Source organism: Sinocyclocheilus grahami, unplaced genomic scaffold, assembly GCF_001515645.1.
Source record: "Sinocyclocheilus grahami isolate Dianchi unplaced genomic scaffold, SAMN03320097.WGS_v1.1 scaffold2.1, whole genome shotgun sequence".
Classification (NCBI taxonomy): domain Eukaryota; kingdom Metazoa; phylum Chordata; class Actinopteri; order Cypriniformes; family Cyprinidae; genus Sinocyclocheilus; species Sinocyclocheilus grahami.
Genome location: NW_015505181.1, coordinates 605,519 through 622,824, shown reverse-complemented (window position 1 = coordinate 622,824; position 17,306 = coordinate 605,519). Strand labels below are relative to the sequence as shown.

General features: G+C 38.2%; 1 protein-coding gene across 3 annotated transcripts in view; it reads left to right on the top strand.

Moving 5' to 3' along the window:
• Positions 1-17,306, top strand: part of LOC107600308 (rho GTPase-activating protein 39-like) — a 63,388-nt gene that overhangs the window by 38,110 nt on the left and 7,972 nt on the right. For all 3 annotated transcript variants that reach the window (XM_016292205.1, XM_016292354.1, XM_016292285.1), the window contains exons 3-4: positions 11,098-12,394; positions 14,533-15,157. In XM_016292205.1, the coding sequence (XP_016147691.1) occupies positions 11,098-12,394; positions 14,533-15,157 (1,922 nt within the window). The remainder of the gene's footprint in view (positions 1-11,097; positions 12,395-14,532; positions 15,158-17,306) is intronic.

Here is a 17,306-nt window from a genome sequence, read left to right as displayed (position 1 = left end):
ACATTTCCTTCCTTTGATGTGACTTCTGCTTATTCAGCATCACCGTCTCTAAAAACACTGTCCATAAATCTCTCATAGTCCTCTCTATACTTTGGATTTTTCTCTAACCTTTTTTTCAAATGCTTCAAACAAACTATGGCTAGTTGCTTATTGTTCGGTAACTGAGGACGTTCTCTAAAAGGTAGGGGCATTTCCACATGACCTTCTTTGTTGTGCTGGGTTTTTTCATCTAATTGTTGAAGAAACTGAATGTCCTCTTGTGATATTGCCTTCTCCATACAGTCTGTATCTCGAAAGTCTGCTTCCAATGTCCTGATTACTGATGCAGGTGTGATAGCTGGGAGTTCCTTCAAGGAAATGCGATGACAGAACCCTGGTTCCATTCCTGAGCAAGTGTTGGGTGTTATGGATCCCACTACACTCCAGCCTAAGATTGTTTTCACTGCGTATGGTTCGTGATCCTTCCCTGATATCACTTGAGTTGGCTTCAAAGCCCTTGGACAATCATAGCCAATTAGAAGCCCTATGGGACAATCCAACATATCTGGCATCTCCTTTGCAACACTGAGCAAGTGAACCCATCTCTGAGCCTTTTTGCCAGTAGGAATGCTATCTCGTTCCAAGGGAATATACTCTCGAGTGTATGCAGGTGGTAGCTCAATATAATCTTGCCAACTGTAACCCCTTACTCTTAGTCCAGCTGCCCTGTGACAATTCTCAATTGAAGCCCTATCAGTCATTGTGGACAGCTTTAATTTCACAGGCTCGGTGTTTGCTTGAATTTTATCACAGACTTCCTGATCAATAAACGTATATTACTGCTCTGTGTGTCCAGTAATGCATAGACTAGAGTTTCCGGGCTATCCTTTGTCGCACAAGAGACCCATACTGGAACGATCATTGAAGTGCGATTACAGTTGACCATTCCCACACAGCATAAGCTAGTGGAAGCCCTTTCATCAGGAGAAGCTTCTAGCTTTCCTCCTTGAAAATGTTCTTCATGAAGTGGAGAAGGGTGACTCTGCCTACAGATGTTGCAAGTAGCTCGCTTTCTACAGTTTTTGGAGATATGACCGATTCTGAGACAACCAAAACACATCTTGTTGTTGGTGACAAACCTTTTTTTCTCCTCAAGAGGCAATGCCGCAAACCTTTCACATTTGTATATAAAGTGATTTTGCTGACAACAGACACATTCTATTTGTTTCTTATCCTGAGTGGCAGAATGGCTGGGTTTGGAGTCTTTCTCTCTTTCCAGTGCACTCAAGCTCTTTGTAATGGTTTTAACATTTTGTGCCAGAGCGCTGGCTTTGGGACGTTTCTGCTCTTTCCCTGGCTTTTCATCTGCATTTTTTTTGGTAGCTGAACCAAACCAGACAGTCCTGGTTCAACTACTCCTCTCCCTCTTCCAGACATTTTCTTTCTTTTTCTGCTTCTCTGTGTTGTTCTGTATTGTTTTGAACAAAACCAATCCAGAGAGTGCCTTTTTATTGTGCATGGCCATGTAATGGAAATACTTGAAATTATTAAGCAAGATTTGAATTAGCTATTTCTCAATTATCTAATTATTTTGAGAAGTAATTATTTCTCAAAAACTATCAGTAATTTTAATAATTCTTATCAGCTCTTTTGTTGCAGAAGTAGAGGCTTTACACTATATTTAAAGTTTGGAACATTAGGTCTTTATTTCTGTCATGCTGTGTTTAAGCATTTGTAAAAACGATAAGAATGATCCATGATTTTGGTATGGGGTAAGCTTGTGTGAAATGAAAATGTAAGCATTTTAAAAACAGGTTAATTGACTGAATATTGTGTGAAAACAACATGAATTGTGTTAATGGTATGGTCACAACAGACGGATGTTTTGCTAATTGTGTTTAGAGTTTTGAAAATGTGATTATAGATTGGACAAAGGGATGTTAGCAATTGAAAAAAACGAAATACATTTGGTTACAGTGGAAGTTTGACTGAAATTATATACAGTCTATACTCATATATATGAAAAGTATTTAGATATAGCTATATCACCTAGCCCTCTCTGACTTGCAGAAATCATAATACAGGGCTTATAGTTCTGGCTAGTGAAGGTTTCAAATTAGATTCTATGAAAAGCATCTTGTTTAGGTATATTCCACCTATAGGAAGTGGCTATTTTGGCTCCGACTTTCTGTTTGCGCACACCAGAATAAAGCAAGGTAGCCTAATTTTGCTGAATTGCTCTATAATTATTATTGATTTGTTGTGACACATTCTTTGTTGTTGTTTCATGCCTCAAGGGGAAGGAGTCTCCAGTAACGATTTCCGTTGTTTGTCCATCTAAAAATAAAAGCTTTGGAGTGGTCATAAAATATCAGCCTGACAATGATCCAAACAGCACCATCTGTGTTATCATATGGTGTGTGTGGTTCAAGCAGCTTCCCCTGATTGATGAACAAAGTACTAAATCTGGTAGTCATCACACTGCCCATCCAGGATGCAGTCATAGTACGGGCAAGCGGAGCTTGACTCTAGTCAGAAAGAACTCTGTAAACATGCTAACTAACCCCTGTCAACAAACACTTACTCACTGGCACACACTAGGGTTGTAACGATATACCGGTATGATGGTATATCACGGTTTGAACGTGCATGGTTATCATACCATAAACATTTGCATATCTACGTTTTTTTTTAAATGAATGAAAAAAACAATCTCATATGCAATTTATTTCCACTCGCTGCTTCACTCTGCATTCACTTGGCTGCTTACACGCACGTACACGCGGAGAAAATGGCAGAGACAGAGATTATATCTCTATCCACACCGATAAAAAAAAAAGTTAAAACCTGCAGTATGGGAATACTTAAGATATTTAAAAAAACGAACGCGGGGTTGTCCTTAAGGACGGATCTAATTAGCAAAAAAATGTGGACTCTGCAAAAGCAGGCAATACATCCAACATTCGCGGACACCAACCCTGCGTGCAGATAAAGGTGTGTCGCATTAATAACAAGTTATAAATTAAGGCCGGATGATTTCCGTGATGCAGAGGAATCCCGGTGCAGTCGTGAACATGGAATTTACAACGAGGACGTAAAACAGCAATCTGATCGATGGATAAATCAAAAGTAGATATGATATGTGTCTGTAAATATTAAAGCACAAAGAGACTGCTATATGAATAATCTGCTTGTTTCTGCATGTCTCTGAGTGGCGCTGTTTTATCTACTACATACTGAAGTACGCATGCATGACGCTAATAGTGTTTTCAGCATCTAACGTTACATAAACATGAACATCAGAGCTGCTCTGAGAGAAAAACCATTGTCAAGTACACGCTGAAACTCAAAGGTCCGCTACAACCCGTCAAAATAAAAGTTCGATTTAACTTGTAATTGTGACAGAAATATATTAGCATTGTACAATGTACTTCAAAGTTATAACAATAATAATATTAATTCAACAATAACAACAATAATAATATTCTTTATATTAATGGATTTAAGCATTATTTTAAAGGAATATCATGGTTGTCCGTGTTTTAACTTAGTATACCGCTGTTGTGCAGCCCTTCGCCAAAAATAAAAGTTGTTAAATTTTCATTTGATAACATTTTAAAATGTTAAAGTGTGATATAGACATAAGGTGTATAGCTTTATTTCTTTTTTCAAATGAAATGAAATGAAATTGATTTATTTTCAGAAGGTAGACTTCAATAGTATACTTTCATTAAAATGGTTTCAAGTTTGTTGTAATAAAGGATTTGTTCACTCAAATAACTTGCTCTTATTCTTGTAAGAGTCATTGTTACTGATAAGAATTATTGTTTAATATATACCGTGAAACCGCAATATTTTCTGAGACGATTATCATACCGTGAAAATCTCATACCGTTACAACCCTAGCACACACATACAATGTGATCATGTTTAAATGATGGATGGCTGGGATGGGGGTGTTTCTGTGAAAGTTATTAAGTGTGGAGAACTTTTCCACATCTGCACTAGAGATCAGAAGGGTTTATTCAACAGTGTCTGTGTTATCTAGCGTTCAGCCGTTTAGTAGGTTACCATGGTGAGAAGATTGCAGATTAGAGGACACCTATGTGCTTCCTTTGCTGTGTGATGCAATGGTGTAACGTAACCCAGGGATGACCTGGTGAAGTTGTGAAGGGGTCACAAAATTATTTTGTCCTGCAGGCAGACCCCAGGCCAAGTGGCTGCTATAGGAAGACAAGGGTTTTAGTTAAGCACGCAAATCACTGAAGACCAGCTGTTAGGGTTTCCCATAGCATGAATTGGAGTGGGATCTAAGACATTAAATTAACACCCAACCTAATACAATCTTCTCTTTGTGGACAAATTATTTAACAGACTGTTCTTTGAAGGAGTTCAAACAGATCTGAATAGGATTGATATTTAGAGTTAAAGACAGATGCCTTTTGATTGCATGCTTTTCAGAGTGAAATGATTAGATAACTTTAGTCATTATGATATTGGTATTTATGGGGATTTCTCAGAAGAGGCTGAATACCGCTGTGTAACGGTTAGATAACAAAAGTGAAAGCTGTAAAAGAGAAACAACACTTTTTATGCCAGTCATGTGCTCATACTTTCACTTGTGTCATGCTCACAAGGTTTATTTGATTTAAGGAATGTCTGGGAGTTAATAAACAGCTGAGATTGCAAAAGACATTTAAAATGTGTTATTTAGTCTTTATAGGCTATCACTCATGTTTGGAGTGGAAAGGTCACGATTAATATCTTAAGGGTGTATCGCTACATCTCAGATTTCAGAAATCATTTGGCCTTTCTCATGCTTTCACCTTTAAATTGTTATAAACATTGAGCTGTATAGAGATTTATTAAAGACAAACCAAAGCTACTCAGTCAGGCTCTGTTAAATCTTTTGCAGTCCATGTCACACGTTTTGTGTGTTACCTCAGTCCTTTACTCTGAGAACTAGATCAGTGGCCTAACACAGATCGTCTATGAAAGTAGAGCAATTTCAACTGTTGTTTTATTTAAGTCATGCCTTTGGTGTTGCTTAAAATACAGTGAGAACAGACTGCTGCCTTGATCCGCTGGCTCCACTTTAAACACAAAGAAGCTCAGAAAGCCTGGTGCAGGGCTAGTGTTTCTCTAAACCAGAAGGACCCTTTTGATTTAGCAGTGTTTGCTAAACTTAGAATTTCTTTTTTTACCTTTATGATTCTGTATATTCATCTAGTTGACCAGAAATGTGACTCTCAACTCATTCTCAACCATAGCTAAAATTGACTCTAATGAAGAAAAGTATTTGAAACTAATTTCCACATGTTTTGGCCACACTCTTGTGGGCCTTATGCTCTGTTCAGTATGTTGACTGTTTGTGAGAGAAGAGGCGTTTTCACGGCTGTAACCAGAGCAGTGAATTCTCTTGCTATCTGATTTCATATCAACAGATGTAAATTAGTGCTGGGATTCCAGAGCCATCTCATTGTCCATATGCTGACTGCCTTTTCCGGGGGTTACAGAGAGCCGAGTGTACGTATATAGCATTAGCTTGGCGTGAAACATACAATATACATGTTTCAGACAGTGTTGCTGTGGTCCAAAATAATTAGCCATCATTTTTTCACAGAGTAAATCCAAGTATTCGTAGTATTGAAAAAAAAATATTGATGTCGTAGCACCCCTAGCAATTACCACCCTATTAGTGGTCTGTTTTTTTTTGCTTTTAATAATTTGAATTATCTGCTTAAGATGTTCTCACGTCTTTTGAGAGCAGGGTGTGGAAGGAGAGGATGGTCACGTGTGCGCTATGTGAAGAAGCTAGACTCACTGGCTCAGTAATGAGAGGTGTTCAGCTGTCCACAAACAGCTGAGTCCTCTAGACCTCAGGAGACCTCTGGTTTGCTTCATTGAACAAAATCTGTGTCAAATGAATCATTTTGATGAATTAAAACATGAGAAATGGAAAGAATGTTATTTCTAATACATGTACACTACTGTTCAAAAGCATGGATCAGCAAGGATGCATTCAATTGATCAAAAGTGACAGTAAAGACATTTCTAATGTAACAGAAATGAATGGCAGTGTATATGAGTGTTGTTTATTTTGCTTAGTCTTTCACATCTGTTGAGAAGATGATTGTCAACTCTCATGTTTCAGGTCTTTGCTATAGGCCACATTTCCTCTTCCTGTCCGTACAATGAAAATAGCCCATTATCTCAGTTTTCCTCTTTAGTTGGGGAAGAGTTTTGGACACATTGTCTTTGTTTTGTATTTCACAAAAATAATGAGGTTAGGCACATTTCACAAATTCACCCTGTGAAACTCCTAATCTCTTGCCTGCCCTGTGATTGGACTATTAGACACCAGACGGCCTGGGACAAACTCATCCTCCCTGACTAGTTAACCTTATTTTCCTCACTGCCAAATTAAATTATCAAATTAAGCGCCTCAACAGGATTTTAACTCACTTTTTAGTTTTGCTGGCCTCCTTTTTCTTCATGACTGTAATAAAATGTTTGCTTGAACTGTGTCATCTGTGAATTGTCATAATGTGCATTTGGAATTAGTTTTAATGAATAAATAATCAATAAAATCTAAATAATCTTGCCAAAGAAAAATGCAGAATTATTTTAACTTTTGTAAAGACATTCTTTTGTGATACATAGATATTTAAGGTTTGTCTTTCGTTCAGTATTTTTGGTAGCAGCCACACTCCCTACCCACAAGGATCTTATTATGGAATGTTACAATAAGAAAACCATTGCCATGGCACTTAACAACCACGCATTGTACCGCTATTTAAACAATCCCAACGCCTTTGAGTGATAAGTGGAAGGAATGCAAACTTTGTGTCTAATACCAACCAAAGCAGCCTCCCATGACTAATCTCACTCTCACAGTTTCTCTCTTCCTCTCTCATTTTACTTGTTTTTGTTCTTTGGCACATTCACGGTCACACAGTACTTTTTTTGTGTATGTATAAATACAGTCAACAACACGTCATGTGCTGGTGCCATACTTTAGCGTCATGGACAAGAAGTCTTGGTTGCTGTAGTTTTTTATTCATTTCATTTGGGGGAAAGTAAAAAGAAATATCCTGTAGATTTGGTTATTTTGGCTATTTTTCAGAAAGCAAACAATGCAAAAATTTGACAGAATTTAGTTATTTAGTTTGTTTGTATAAATATCTGCCGACATTAGATATGTTCAGATGTCCAAAAAATAGCTTGATCTGTTGGAAAATTCTCATTGTGGGTAAGTATCAGAATTTGTCTCGGTCCTCTTTGTCAACTGTATAGATAGACTGCATATACTGTATGTGTTTTGACTTGTGCATGTTCTACAGGGCTGCACAATTAATCGAATTTCTAATCGCAATTACAATTATGGATGCCACAATTACGTAATCGTTCAACGCGGCAATTAATCGTTCAAAGTCCACTTACGCTTAAGATTTTCAGTAAGTAAGATTTAAGTTTATTTCTTTCTACATGTTATCTTAAGGGTTTTTCCATTGTTTTAGTTTTAGTATAACATTATAATACCATTCATATTTTTACTTTTTTTATAATTTAAAGAAAAAACCAATCCGATGTATATTTGACATTTGAGGCTTAATACTATAGAAAAGCACTAAAGGTTTTTCAGTTAGAGTGTTTTCAGCTTGTTTATTTTCATAAAAAAATACGGCATGCAGTTGCATCAAACAATGGTATAAACATCATTCAATGTAAATTGTGATAATCATAATTAATAATCGCAATTACAATTTCAAGGGAATAATCGACAATTATGATTTTTGTCATAATCGTGCAGCCCTAATGTGCTGTATGTCAGTTTAATGTCAGAGGGCGGTATCTATAGGCCTATGTGCTACTTTCACCCAAAGGCTTCAAGGCAATGTATAAACTTATTGCTGTTTAGTTGTTTAAACCAGTTTTGAGTTTTCCTGATGTCTCTGTCCATGTCTGTGTAAGCTAAATGATATATTGTAATTATTGCCAAGTGATGGTAAAGTGAAAGTACAAAGTGTTAAAAAAATATTTCTTTTACTGATAAATACTGTCTTTTTTAACTTTGTTCATCAGGAAATAATAACAAATGTATCATGATTTCCACAAAATTATAAGTAGCACAACATCATTGATGATGATTATAATAAAAATTAAAGTTGCAAGCAGCGATGAACGGGCCCTCGCACCCAGGCTCACCACCACCCGGTGGCTTTAGGAAAACAGCAAACAGTGGGCAATATGCAATAAGTGGTAAATATAGGAGGAATATGTCAAAGTCATTCATATGTGCCAAACATCCTTTTGTCAGGCCGCCAGGGACACGCCCCTTGATGAAAACTCAAAATCTTCGCAATTTAACGTCACAAAGGCCTTATGATGACCCTCACCAAATTTGAAGATGATCCGATTAAAACTGTAGGAGGAGTTCGTCAAAGTACGAGGCCTGGAAATGTCAAAAACTGCACAAAAATTGTACAGTTAATTCAAAATAACGTACATCCTGTTGGGTTTTGTACCAAGAGACTTTTTTGTAGGTAATGGTGTACCAATTTTCGTACATGTACGTGAAACGTAGCTCGAGGGGCACTTCGTTGAAATATTATAGGTGGCGCTATCGAGCCATTTTGCCACACCCAATTCTGAAACCCATATCAGATGTAAATTTTCGTCCAGTTCTGATGCGTGTGCAAAGTTTCATGTGTTTTGGAGCATGTTTAGGCCCTCAAAAATGCGATTCACTTTGGAGAAGAAGAAGAAGAAGCGGAAGAATAATAAGAAACGGAGCAATTCCAATAGGGTCCTCACATCATCGGTGCTCGGGCCCTAATAAATGTTTCTTCTACTTGAAATGCTGCTTTGAAATTATATGTATCATGAAAAGCACTATAAAAATAAGCATGAATTATATTTCTTGATGCACCAAATCAGCATATTAGAATGCTTTCTGAAGGATCATGCAACAATGCAGACTGGAGTAATGGATGCTGAAAATCCATCAGCTTTGCCATCATAGGAATACATTTTAAAATATATTAAATAGAAAATAGTTATTTTAAATTATAATATTATTTCACAATATTACTGGTTTTTAGACAGTATTTTTGATCAAATATGCAGCCTAGGGAAAAAATCTTACCTATCCCAAACCTTTGAAGAGTAGTGTACGTTAAATGGTTGTTCTCATTTCTGAGGAACTTTCCAAAAGTGCAGCAGTAAAGTTGGTGCTAAATTTATATCTGCATTAGTATTTTCTCTTTGTGCTGTGTAGTTTGTCCTTTGAACTTTTTTAACAGTGATTCCCTATGCAGGAAATTGAGCTGCATGCTTCCTCACATCGGCAGTACTCGTAAAACAACAGCACATTGAATCTGTGGGCCTTACATAAACATCTCTTCTGGATGTTCAGTGTCACATCCGTGAGACCCAAATCTACATTACCGATTGTTTTTTGTGTTGCATTCCCAACATTTAAGCAACTTAAAATCATAGCTATCACTCTGTTGTATTGTTAAAGTGACCTTGTGAAGATATTATGTCATTGTGTCATGCCAAACGCAGAAGGCTGAATTTCACAGGAAAGAGCAGCTACTTGTTTACAGTCTTCTCTTTGTGTAACATTTTCTACAGCAGTGTCCCCTCCGTCACCACCTTGAGAAAACCAACACCATCTAAACACTCACACTCTGTGTGATTCAAGTATCAAGTCTTTCAGTGTGACAGACTTTGAACATTGTTGATTGTCGTGTTGTCACGTCACACAGTCTTTACAATGGCCTTGGGGCTCTGTCAGATGGCTGACTTCCAGTCTTCATATATGCTGTACCTGTCTGGCATTTCAAATGGTTGTTTATCTTCAAATGTGTGAGAAATTATTTAAGAAGAAAAGGGAACAATTCTAATGGAAGAAAATGCCTCAGCGGATGGAAGAAAGGGGAAGTGGTTCCCCCACAGCAATATTCCTTTGTTGTTTCGAAATGCAACAATTGATTATCATAGTCACTGCAGTGGTTGTAAAAGTGTTTACTTACAGTCTGACCAGCTCTCTTATCTCTTACCACTTATCTCGTCTTTCTGAGTTTGATAGGGTAGATCTGTTTTGTTTGTGTTTATGGAATGTAGAGGTGTAAGAGGAAGTTCATTTGAGAAGTGACTCATTAGAAATCCCCAGAGGAGGTCGCCTTTAAAGCAGGTTTTTTCAGAGGATTTCTTTGGGTATTTTTATTGTGGAATCTAGTTGTGTGCATAAAAGCCCTGAGAAAGCATATCCTTCATACACTTCTTTCAATATAGGACAGAAGTTCATCTCCTCACACAATAACGGTAAATGAAGTATTTGATACTCTCTGTTTGATTTCTTTTTATAATGTTTGTACGATTAGGGATCATCTATATGTGAGTAACTTTATTTTCAAAAACCTATCACTTTTGTTGAGTTTTCACTATATATTTTCTAACATTTGGTAAAAAACTACTATAAAAATGTATATTGTTTAATTTTGGAGGTTAATGAGTAAATTAACCAATGTGGAGCATTTGTCAGGATATGTTGTGCTGGTATAGTGCTTTTAGTTTGCTTCAGTATGAATCGCTGTCTAGGACTACTAAAGCTGTGGACATTGTTGGGTTTACAAGCAGCAGCAGATCGGCGTAGTGACAATAACATGTTGTAGGCAAACTCTCGAACAAGAACAATTAAAGGAACTGCATTCATTTTCACCACAAAACTGTTTTAAACTCAAACATTGTAGTGATTTAAAATCTATTTCAGTTGAACAATCATGGTTTTGTTTTCCTGACAATGGCATTATGGGTGTTTAAATAGACATTTTATACTCTTAACAGACCCTTAGTTTCCCTAAATTGCTGAGAATTTAGCTTGAGCTGTCTGGATGATAAAGGCAATGATGAAGATTGCAGATTTGGACTCATTAAAGGCGTCATAAAGATGATTGGTTTTGGCTTCATAGATTAGCTTTTTTTTGCTACTGCTTCTGTATATTTGTGTTGGCTTTGCCTCATTTTCCTGGGTTTTACAAATTCTTTCTATATTTTTGGCCTTGTTTATATTGACAAATTAAAATGCATTTCTTTTACTTTTTACAACAGGGAAGAGCAAAGACACACATCTCAGAGGTGGCAGCCCTCTCCTGGATCCAAAGCCGCCATGTTGGTAAAGGTCTGCAGCATTGGCAGAAGCCAGACAAGAGGAACCAGTGGAGCCACTTCCCTTCATCTCCCACAGAGCAAAGCCAGTGATCATAGTGCCTGCACACTGAATACTGGCAGTGTCAAATCTGTTTCAGGCTACATGCTGTCACCACAGGCTTACAAAACCACACCAGGAGGAAAAATAACAGCAGACACAAGGCAGGCCCACCACTTGAGGAAGGCGAGCAATGGCAGCTTGTGCCTAGTGACCTCTGGGGACTCGGCAGCATCTCTCCGGCCACAGCCTAGCTCACCTAGGCCAGTATCTCCTCAGTATGGAGCAACCGCACGCCTCTGTGATGATCCATCATCTGATTACCCCATTTACGACGAGCCTCCAGTAGATATGGAGGTTGAAGGTGCTCACCTACATAACGGCCCATCTAGACACATTCTCCAGAAGGTCAAACTTCACCAGCACCCGGGTCAGTCTCACACCAGCTCCAGACACAAGAGAAACCCATCGGACTATAGTCCAGCAGGCTTGGAGTGTATCAAGCACATGGTGAATGTAGACCCCAAACAAGAGCTTCTTTCCACCTCACCAGTCCCCTCTCCCAGCCCCTCTCAAACCTCAGCATCCGAATCTCTGCTTCTCCCAACAAGGGTGCTTCAGAAAGAGCCCACCAGCCTGGAGAAGATGCAGTCATGGAGGATCCTAGAAGCAAGTGCTCTTAGAGCCATGGAAGTTCACCACAGCCGGCAGGGCAGCCACGGATCTCAGGACTATTCAACACCACCACCTCCCGCCATTAGCTACCAAGACTCAGGTTATTCAACTGGCCCATCTCCCAGTCTGTGGAGGAAAAGCAGGAGGAGGATAGGTGCCGGGGCCCAGGGCCGACCCGGGTCTGTGGGCAGCACTGGGGAACTCACAGCCCTAAACGAGCGTCTGATAGAAGAGATGAGGGAGGTGGTTAGTCGCTCAAATACCATGCGGGAGACCAAAGCTAGTCTGGACTCTGAGATGTCGGAGAGCTCTTCCTCCCAGCGCACCCATAGTGTTGGACGGTGCTCCTCCAGGGAGGACATTGCATCTTGTAGCAGGTCACTAAGCAGAACAAGTAACTATCCCAGTATGGCCTTCACACCTCTGGAGATTCCGGGACGACAGAAGAGGACTTATGAAAAGGTGGACACGCTTGAGAAGAGTGTGACTTTGTCCTCACCTGAGACTGCCGGACCCCCTTCACAGGTACTGCATACAAGTTCAATTGTATTATTCTTTTGGTAGAAACGGCTTGTTAACACTTTACAATGAGGTTCAAGTCATTAACATTAGTAGGGTATCATGAATCAACAATAATTTTACAGCATTTTTTAATCTTGGTTGCAGTGGTAGTTCACCCAAACTGAAAATAATTTTTTTACTCACAAAAAATGAAGTGCTTGTGTAAACAATGCAAGAAAATGGGGTCCAAAACAACAATGAACCCCACTGACACTATATGGACAAAAACATCTACTTTTGTGTTGCACAGAAGAAATAAAGTCACACAGGTTTGCAATGACATACGGGTGATTAAATTATGACATAATTTGCATTTTTAGTGAACTATCCATTTAATTAGGAAAGAACATGAATTAATAATGAACAATGGTATATTTATAAATTAAATACGTTAACTAATGTTAACAAATTAAATATTATTGTAAAATATTACAGGCGACCTTCCGGACACAAGCCCCCCAGGGGAGTAACTTTTACCTTGTTATTTTAGAGAGATATGTAGTCCCATATAAAATATGTGTATGAACTTTTGGCACAGTGTATTTTCCACAGATCTTGAGTTTCAGCATCATTAAAACCCAGATGTTGTATTTGTTTAATCTCCATGTGGGACTGTTGGGAGAGAGCTTGGTTTGGTTGAAGTTTTTCATGCCTGTCTGATATTTTTCCCCATGGTCGTTCTTAGAAACAGATTATTATGTACACCTTACACCACCCATTATAGCATAAGAGTGATGTAAAATATCATTCTTGTAGTTATTTCAGTCTAAATCATAAAGCGTAATGAGGCAACAACATCTTTCTCTTTGGTATTCAACACTGCAGTCAGGCAAGTTAGAGGCAATTCCCTGGCTGCACATGATTCTAGTTAAGGGCAATGATCACTCAAAGAGCAAGCCGCTCTGACCAATAGCAAAGCTGTAATCTGTCCTCCCTCAGTGATGAATTCTATCTACATTGTTCAACAGCTATGTGCCAAGAGTACTGTACTTTCTCAAATGCCTTCAAGAATTGACTACTTGGGTTTTGATCCAAATCAGCCCTGGAAACATTAAAGGGATTATTTTAAGGCTTTGAGACTTACAGTTGCTGATCATTGCAAATGTTTTCATTACCTATTTAAAAAGAGGCGATGATATCTACTCTCGTTGCGCCCACCTCTTCCCCTCCCGCCATCCTCTGATGCGAATCCAGCAGTGGTCTGCCATGGTAATGGGTGAAATGCCAGAACGTAGCGGAGCTGCAAAACACGACGCCTGTTGAGCAGGAAGGATGGCTACTGTGGCCCATATGGTAGCATTGCTGACACAGACGGGACAGTTGGGTCCTGGACAGGAGTGGTCACTGTACAGACCAATTGTGTGTCTACGGTGAAGCCGATAGGGGTTTGGTACCTGCTGGGGATTGTTCCATAAGCTGATGACATCATAGGTCACCTCATTCCCTGGTGTATGAGCCATTTCACCACACTGGCATTTCAATGTGCTAATTCCCAAAATTATTGGCAGATGAAGGTAATATAAAAAATGGATGAAGGGAATATTAAAAAAAAAAATCTGAAAAAAAAAGTTTTGCATATAAGATTAATGAAGAGCATATGAAACCTATGAATTGTCATTTTTACCCAGAGTATCCTAAAAATTTTATTTAAGGTATAAAAGTGAAGTTGGCACACATATTGTGTCTGGTTTTTGTAACAGGAATACAACTTTGAGTACAGCGAGAGAGGCAATGAGTGCATAAGGGACCTCCTTAAAGGACAAAATTCCTCTAGGGATCAAAATGAGGCCATTGCTGGATTTGCACTATTTTTTAGACACATAGAAGGAGAAACGACTTCCTGTAGGAATTTTTATGTCAACGATTGGTCATAACTTCATCTATTGTGGATGAGAATTCTTTATTTATAGGGTTTGATGGAGTTTATTGTGTTTTTTTGTGTTAATTTGAGTCTAAATGCTGATCCTGCAGTTATTGCAGAGAAGAACTTAAGGACAAAAACAGTCAAGTTCAGTGAAAAGCAGATGAACAAAGCTGCTGTGTAAAAATAGCTGTTTTATGAATGTTTTTGTGTTTCTCACCCTGTTTCTCCTCTTCTATAGGCGGGAACTCTGGAGCCAATGGTCCAGTTGGATAGTAGAAAGAAAGGTATGGTAGATGGCAGAACGGGCTCACTTGGCCCTCATCGCCACATAGCCAGCGATACCAATTTGCAGGCAGGTGATGGTAGGGCTTACCAGATTTCCTACGCCACCCTCCGTCAACCCCCACCCCCAGATGCCAACATGGCTGATTGGGCCAGCAAGCACCTAAACATGCACACCCAGGGCCTGTTCCGCCGCCGAGTTTCCATCGCCAACATGCTGTCCTGGAACCGAGGCTCCATCAAGAAGCCCATGCTGATGACCAACGACCGCACTGTACGCAAAGAAGCCTGTGAGATGTTTAAGCTCGTCCAGGCGTACATGGGAGACCGACCCTCACGGCTGGACCGGCGCCATGCGGCTCTCCTCATCGTCACTAAGTGCTGGGGCATGCAGGGACTGAGGGACGAGCTATACGTCCAACTGGTGAGGCAGACCACAGGCAACACCAGCCCACGCAGCCTGGCAGCAGGCTGGGAGCTCATGGCTGTGTGCCTTGCCTTCTTCGCTCCTTCACCCAAGTTCTGCTGCTATCTGGAAGGCTACATTCAGCGACACATGGAGTCAGTCAGTGACAAGAAAAGTGAGTTTATCAATTCATTATTTAAAAACACATACACTAGACTTATAGGCTGTGTGTTTTTCGCCAAATCAGCAAAAAGCTGTTTACACAGGATACATTCTTGTGCTGTAAAACAGCTGAATGAACCTGAAGGCCTCAAAACATTTTTAAAATACTGTCTCGCCTTAAAAATGCAAAGAACACATCCTGTGTTAAGGGCCTGCGGGGCCAGCCTCAGACAGATCAATTACAAACAGACAACACAATTACAAAATGGATTGCTGTGGTCTAAAAATAGACTTTTGTTCAATGATATGGAAATAAAACAAACAATATATTGACTTAAAAATACTTTTTGCATTGCTTTAGGTGTTTTCCACAATAATGTAATGTCTTGGAATTATCTTTATTATATGTAAAGATAATGATTTAATAATAAATGAACCTGAAGGCCTCAAAACATTTTTAAAATACTGTCTCGCCTTAAAAATGCAAAGAACACATCCTGTGTTAAGGGCCTGCGGGGCCCAATTCAGATCAATTACAAACAGACAACACAATTACAAAATGGATTGCTGTGGTCTAAAAATAGACTTTTGTTCAATGATATGGAAATAAAACAAACAATATATTGACTTAAAAAGACTTTTTGCATTGCTTTAGGTGTTTTCCACAATAATGTAATGTCTTGGAATTATCTTTATTATATGTAAAGATAATGATTTAATAATAATGATTATATATATTAAATTGATCAAACGTTGCAGTAAAGACACTTATAATGTTACAAAAGATTTACAAAATGTTACAAAAGAATACATTTCTATTAATCCTGAACAAATTTATCATTGTTTCCACAAAAATATGCAACATTGATAATAATAAAAAACAATTTTTTAAAACATTAAATCAGCATATCAGAATGATTTCTGAAGGATCATGTGACACCAAAGACTGGAGTAATGATGCTGAAAATTCACAGGAATAAATTATATATTAAATTTATATATTATATATAGAGGCGGACAAAGTACTCAACTCCATTACTTGAGACTTTCAAAGCTGCCACATAGTAACGACTTTCTACTTCGAGGACCTTGATAGAAATGTAGTGGAGTGAAAAATACAATATTTGTCTTTCAAATGTAGTGAAGTTAAAGTCATAAGTTTTCAGAAAAAATTATATTCAAGTAAAGTACAGATACTCAATCTGTCCCTTGGGTCATTTTGACCCCAAACTCATTTTTAAAGATTTTTTAAAAATCGAAAGACTTATTTGACATCAAAACAAAAATAGTTTAAATGCTGTATAATTGCTCTTGCGGTACTTTGATGTCACACACAGAACGGTCTGTGCAGTGCTGCTTCAAGTCCAGCACCTATTGTGTTTTATTAGGAGATGCACAACAGTTCTTCTGTGGCTTTATTGGTAATATTTTCACGTACACAATTTAGCAAAATCAGACAATATTGTGTCTAATATATACCACAATATTAACTTCTTATTATTGAATTGTTGTAAATAAATACCACATTTGCAACTGGTCAGTGCTCAAAAAATGCTGGGAAATCACTTAATGTAGCCCCAAGAGTGATTACTGATAAACTGTCTGAAAAAAAGAAAGTCACATTTTAGAGAAGAAAGAAATCACCCACTGACTTTCAAAGCTGCCACATAGTAACGACTTTCTACTTCGAGGACCTTGATAGAAATGTAGTGGAGTGAAAAATACAATATTTGTCTTTCAAATGTAGTGAAGTTAAAGTCATAAGTTTTCAGAAAAAATTATATTCAAGTAAAGTACAGATCCTCAATCTGTCCCTTGGGTCATTTTGACCCCAAACTCATTTTTAAAGATTTTTTAAAAATCGAGCATTGATCGTTATGTTATGAGACTTTTTTACTTTTGTCACACTTGAACGGGGAATACATGAAAAAAATTAGAGTGAATTCGAGCAGTTTAAGTGGGTGCTATAAAAAAAGTATCAAAAGTGTCCCTCACGGGTCATTTTGACCCACCACTGGAAAAGCATGGAATTTACGAAAAAACAGCGAACTTTTTTAATTGAATTTTGTCACACTTGAGCATGGAGCAGATACAAAAAAATTTTAGTCGATTCGCGGATTCTATGTGTAATAAAATAAGGTGTAATAAAAAAAGTAACAAAA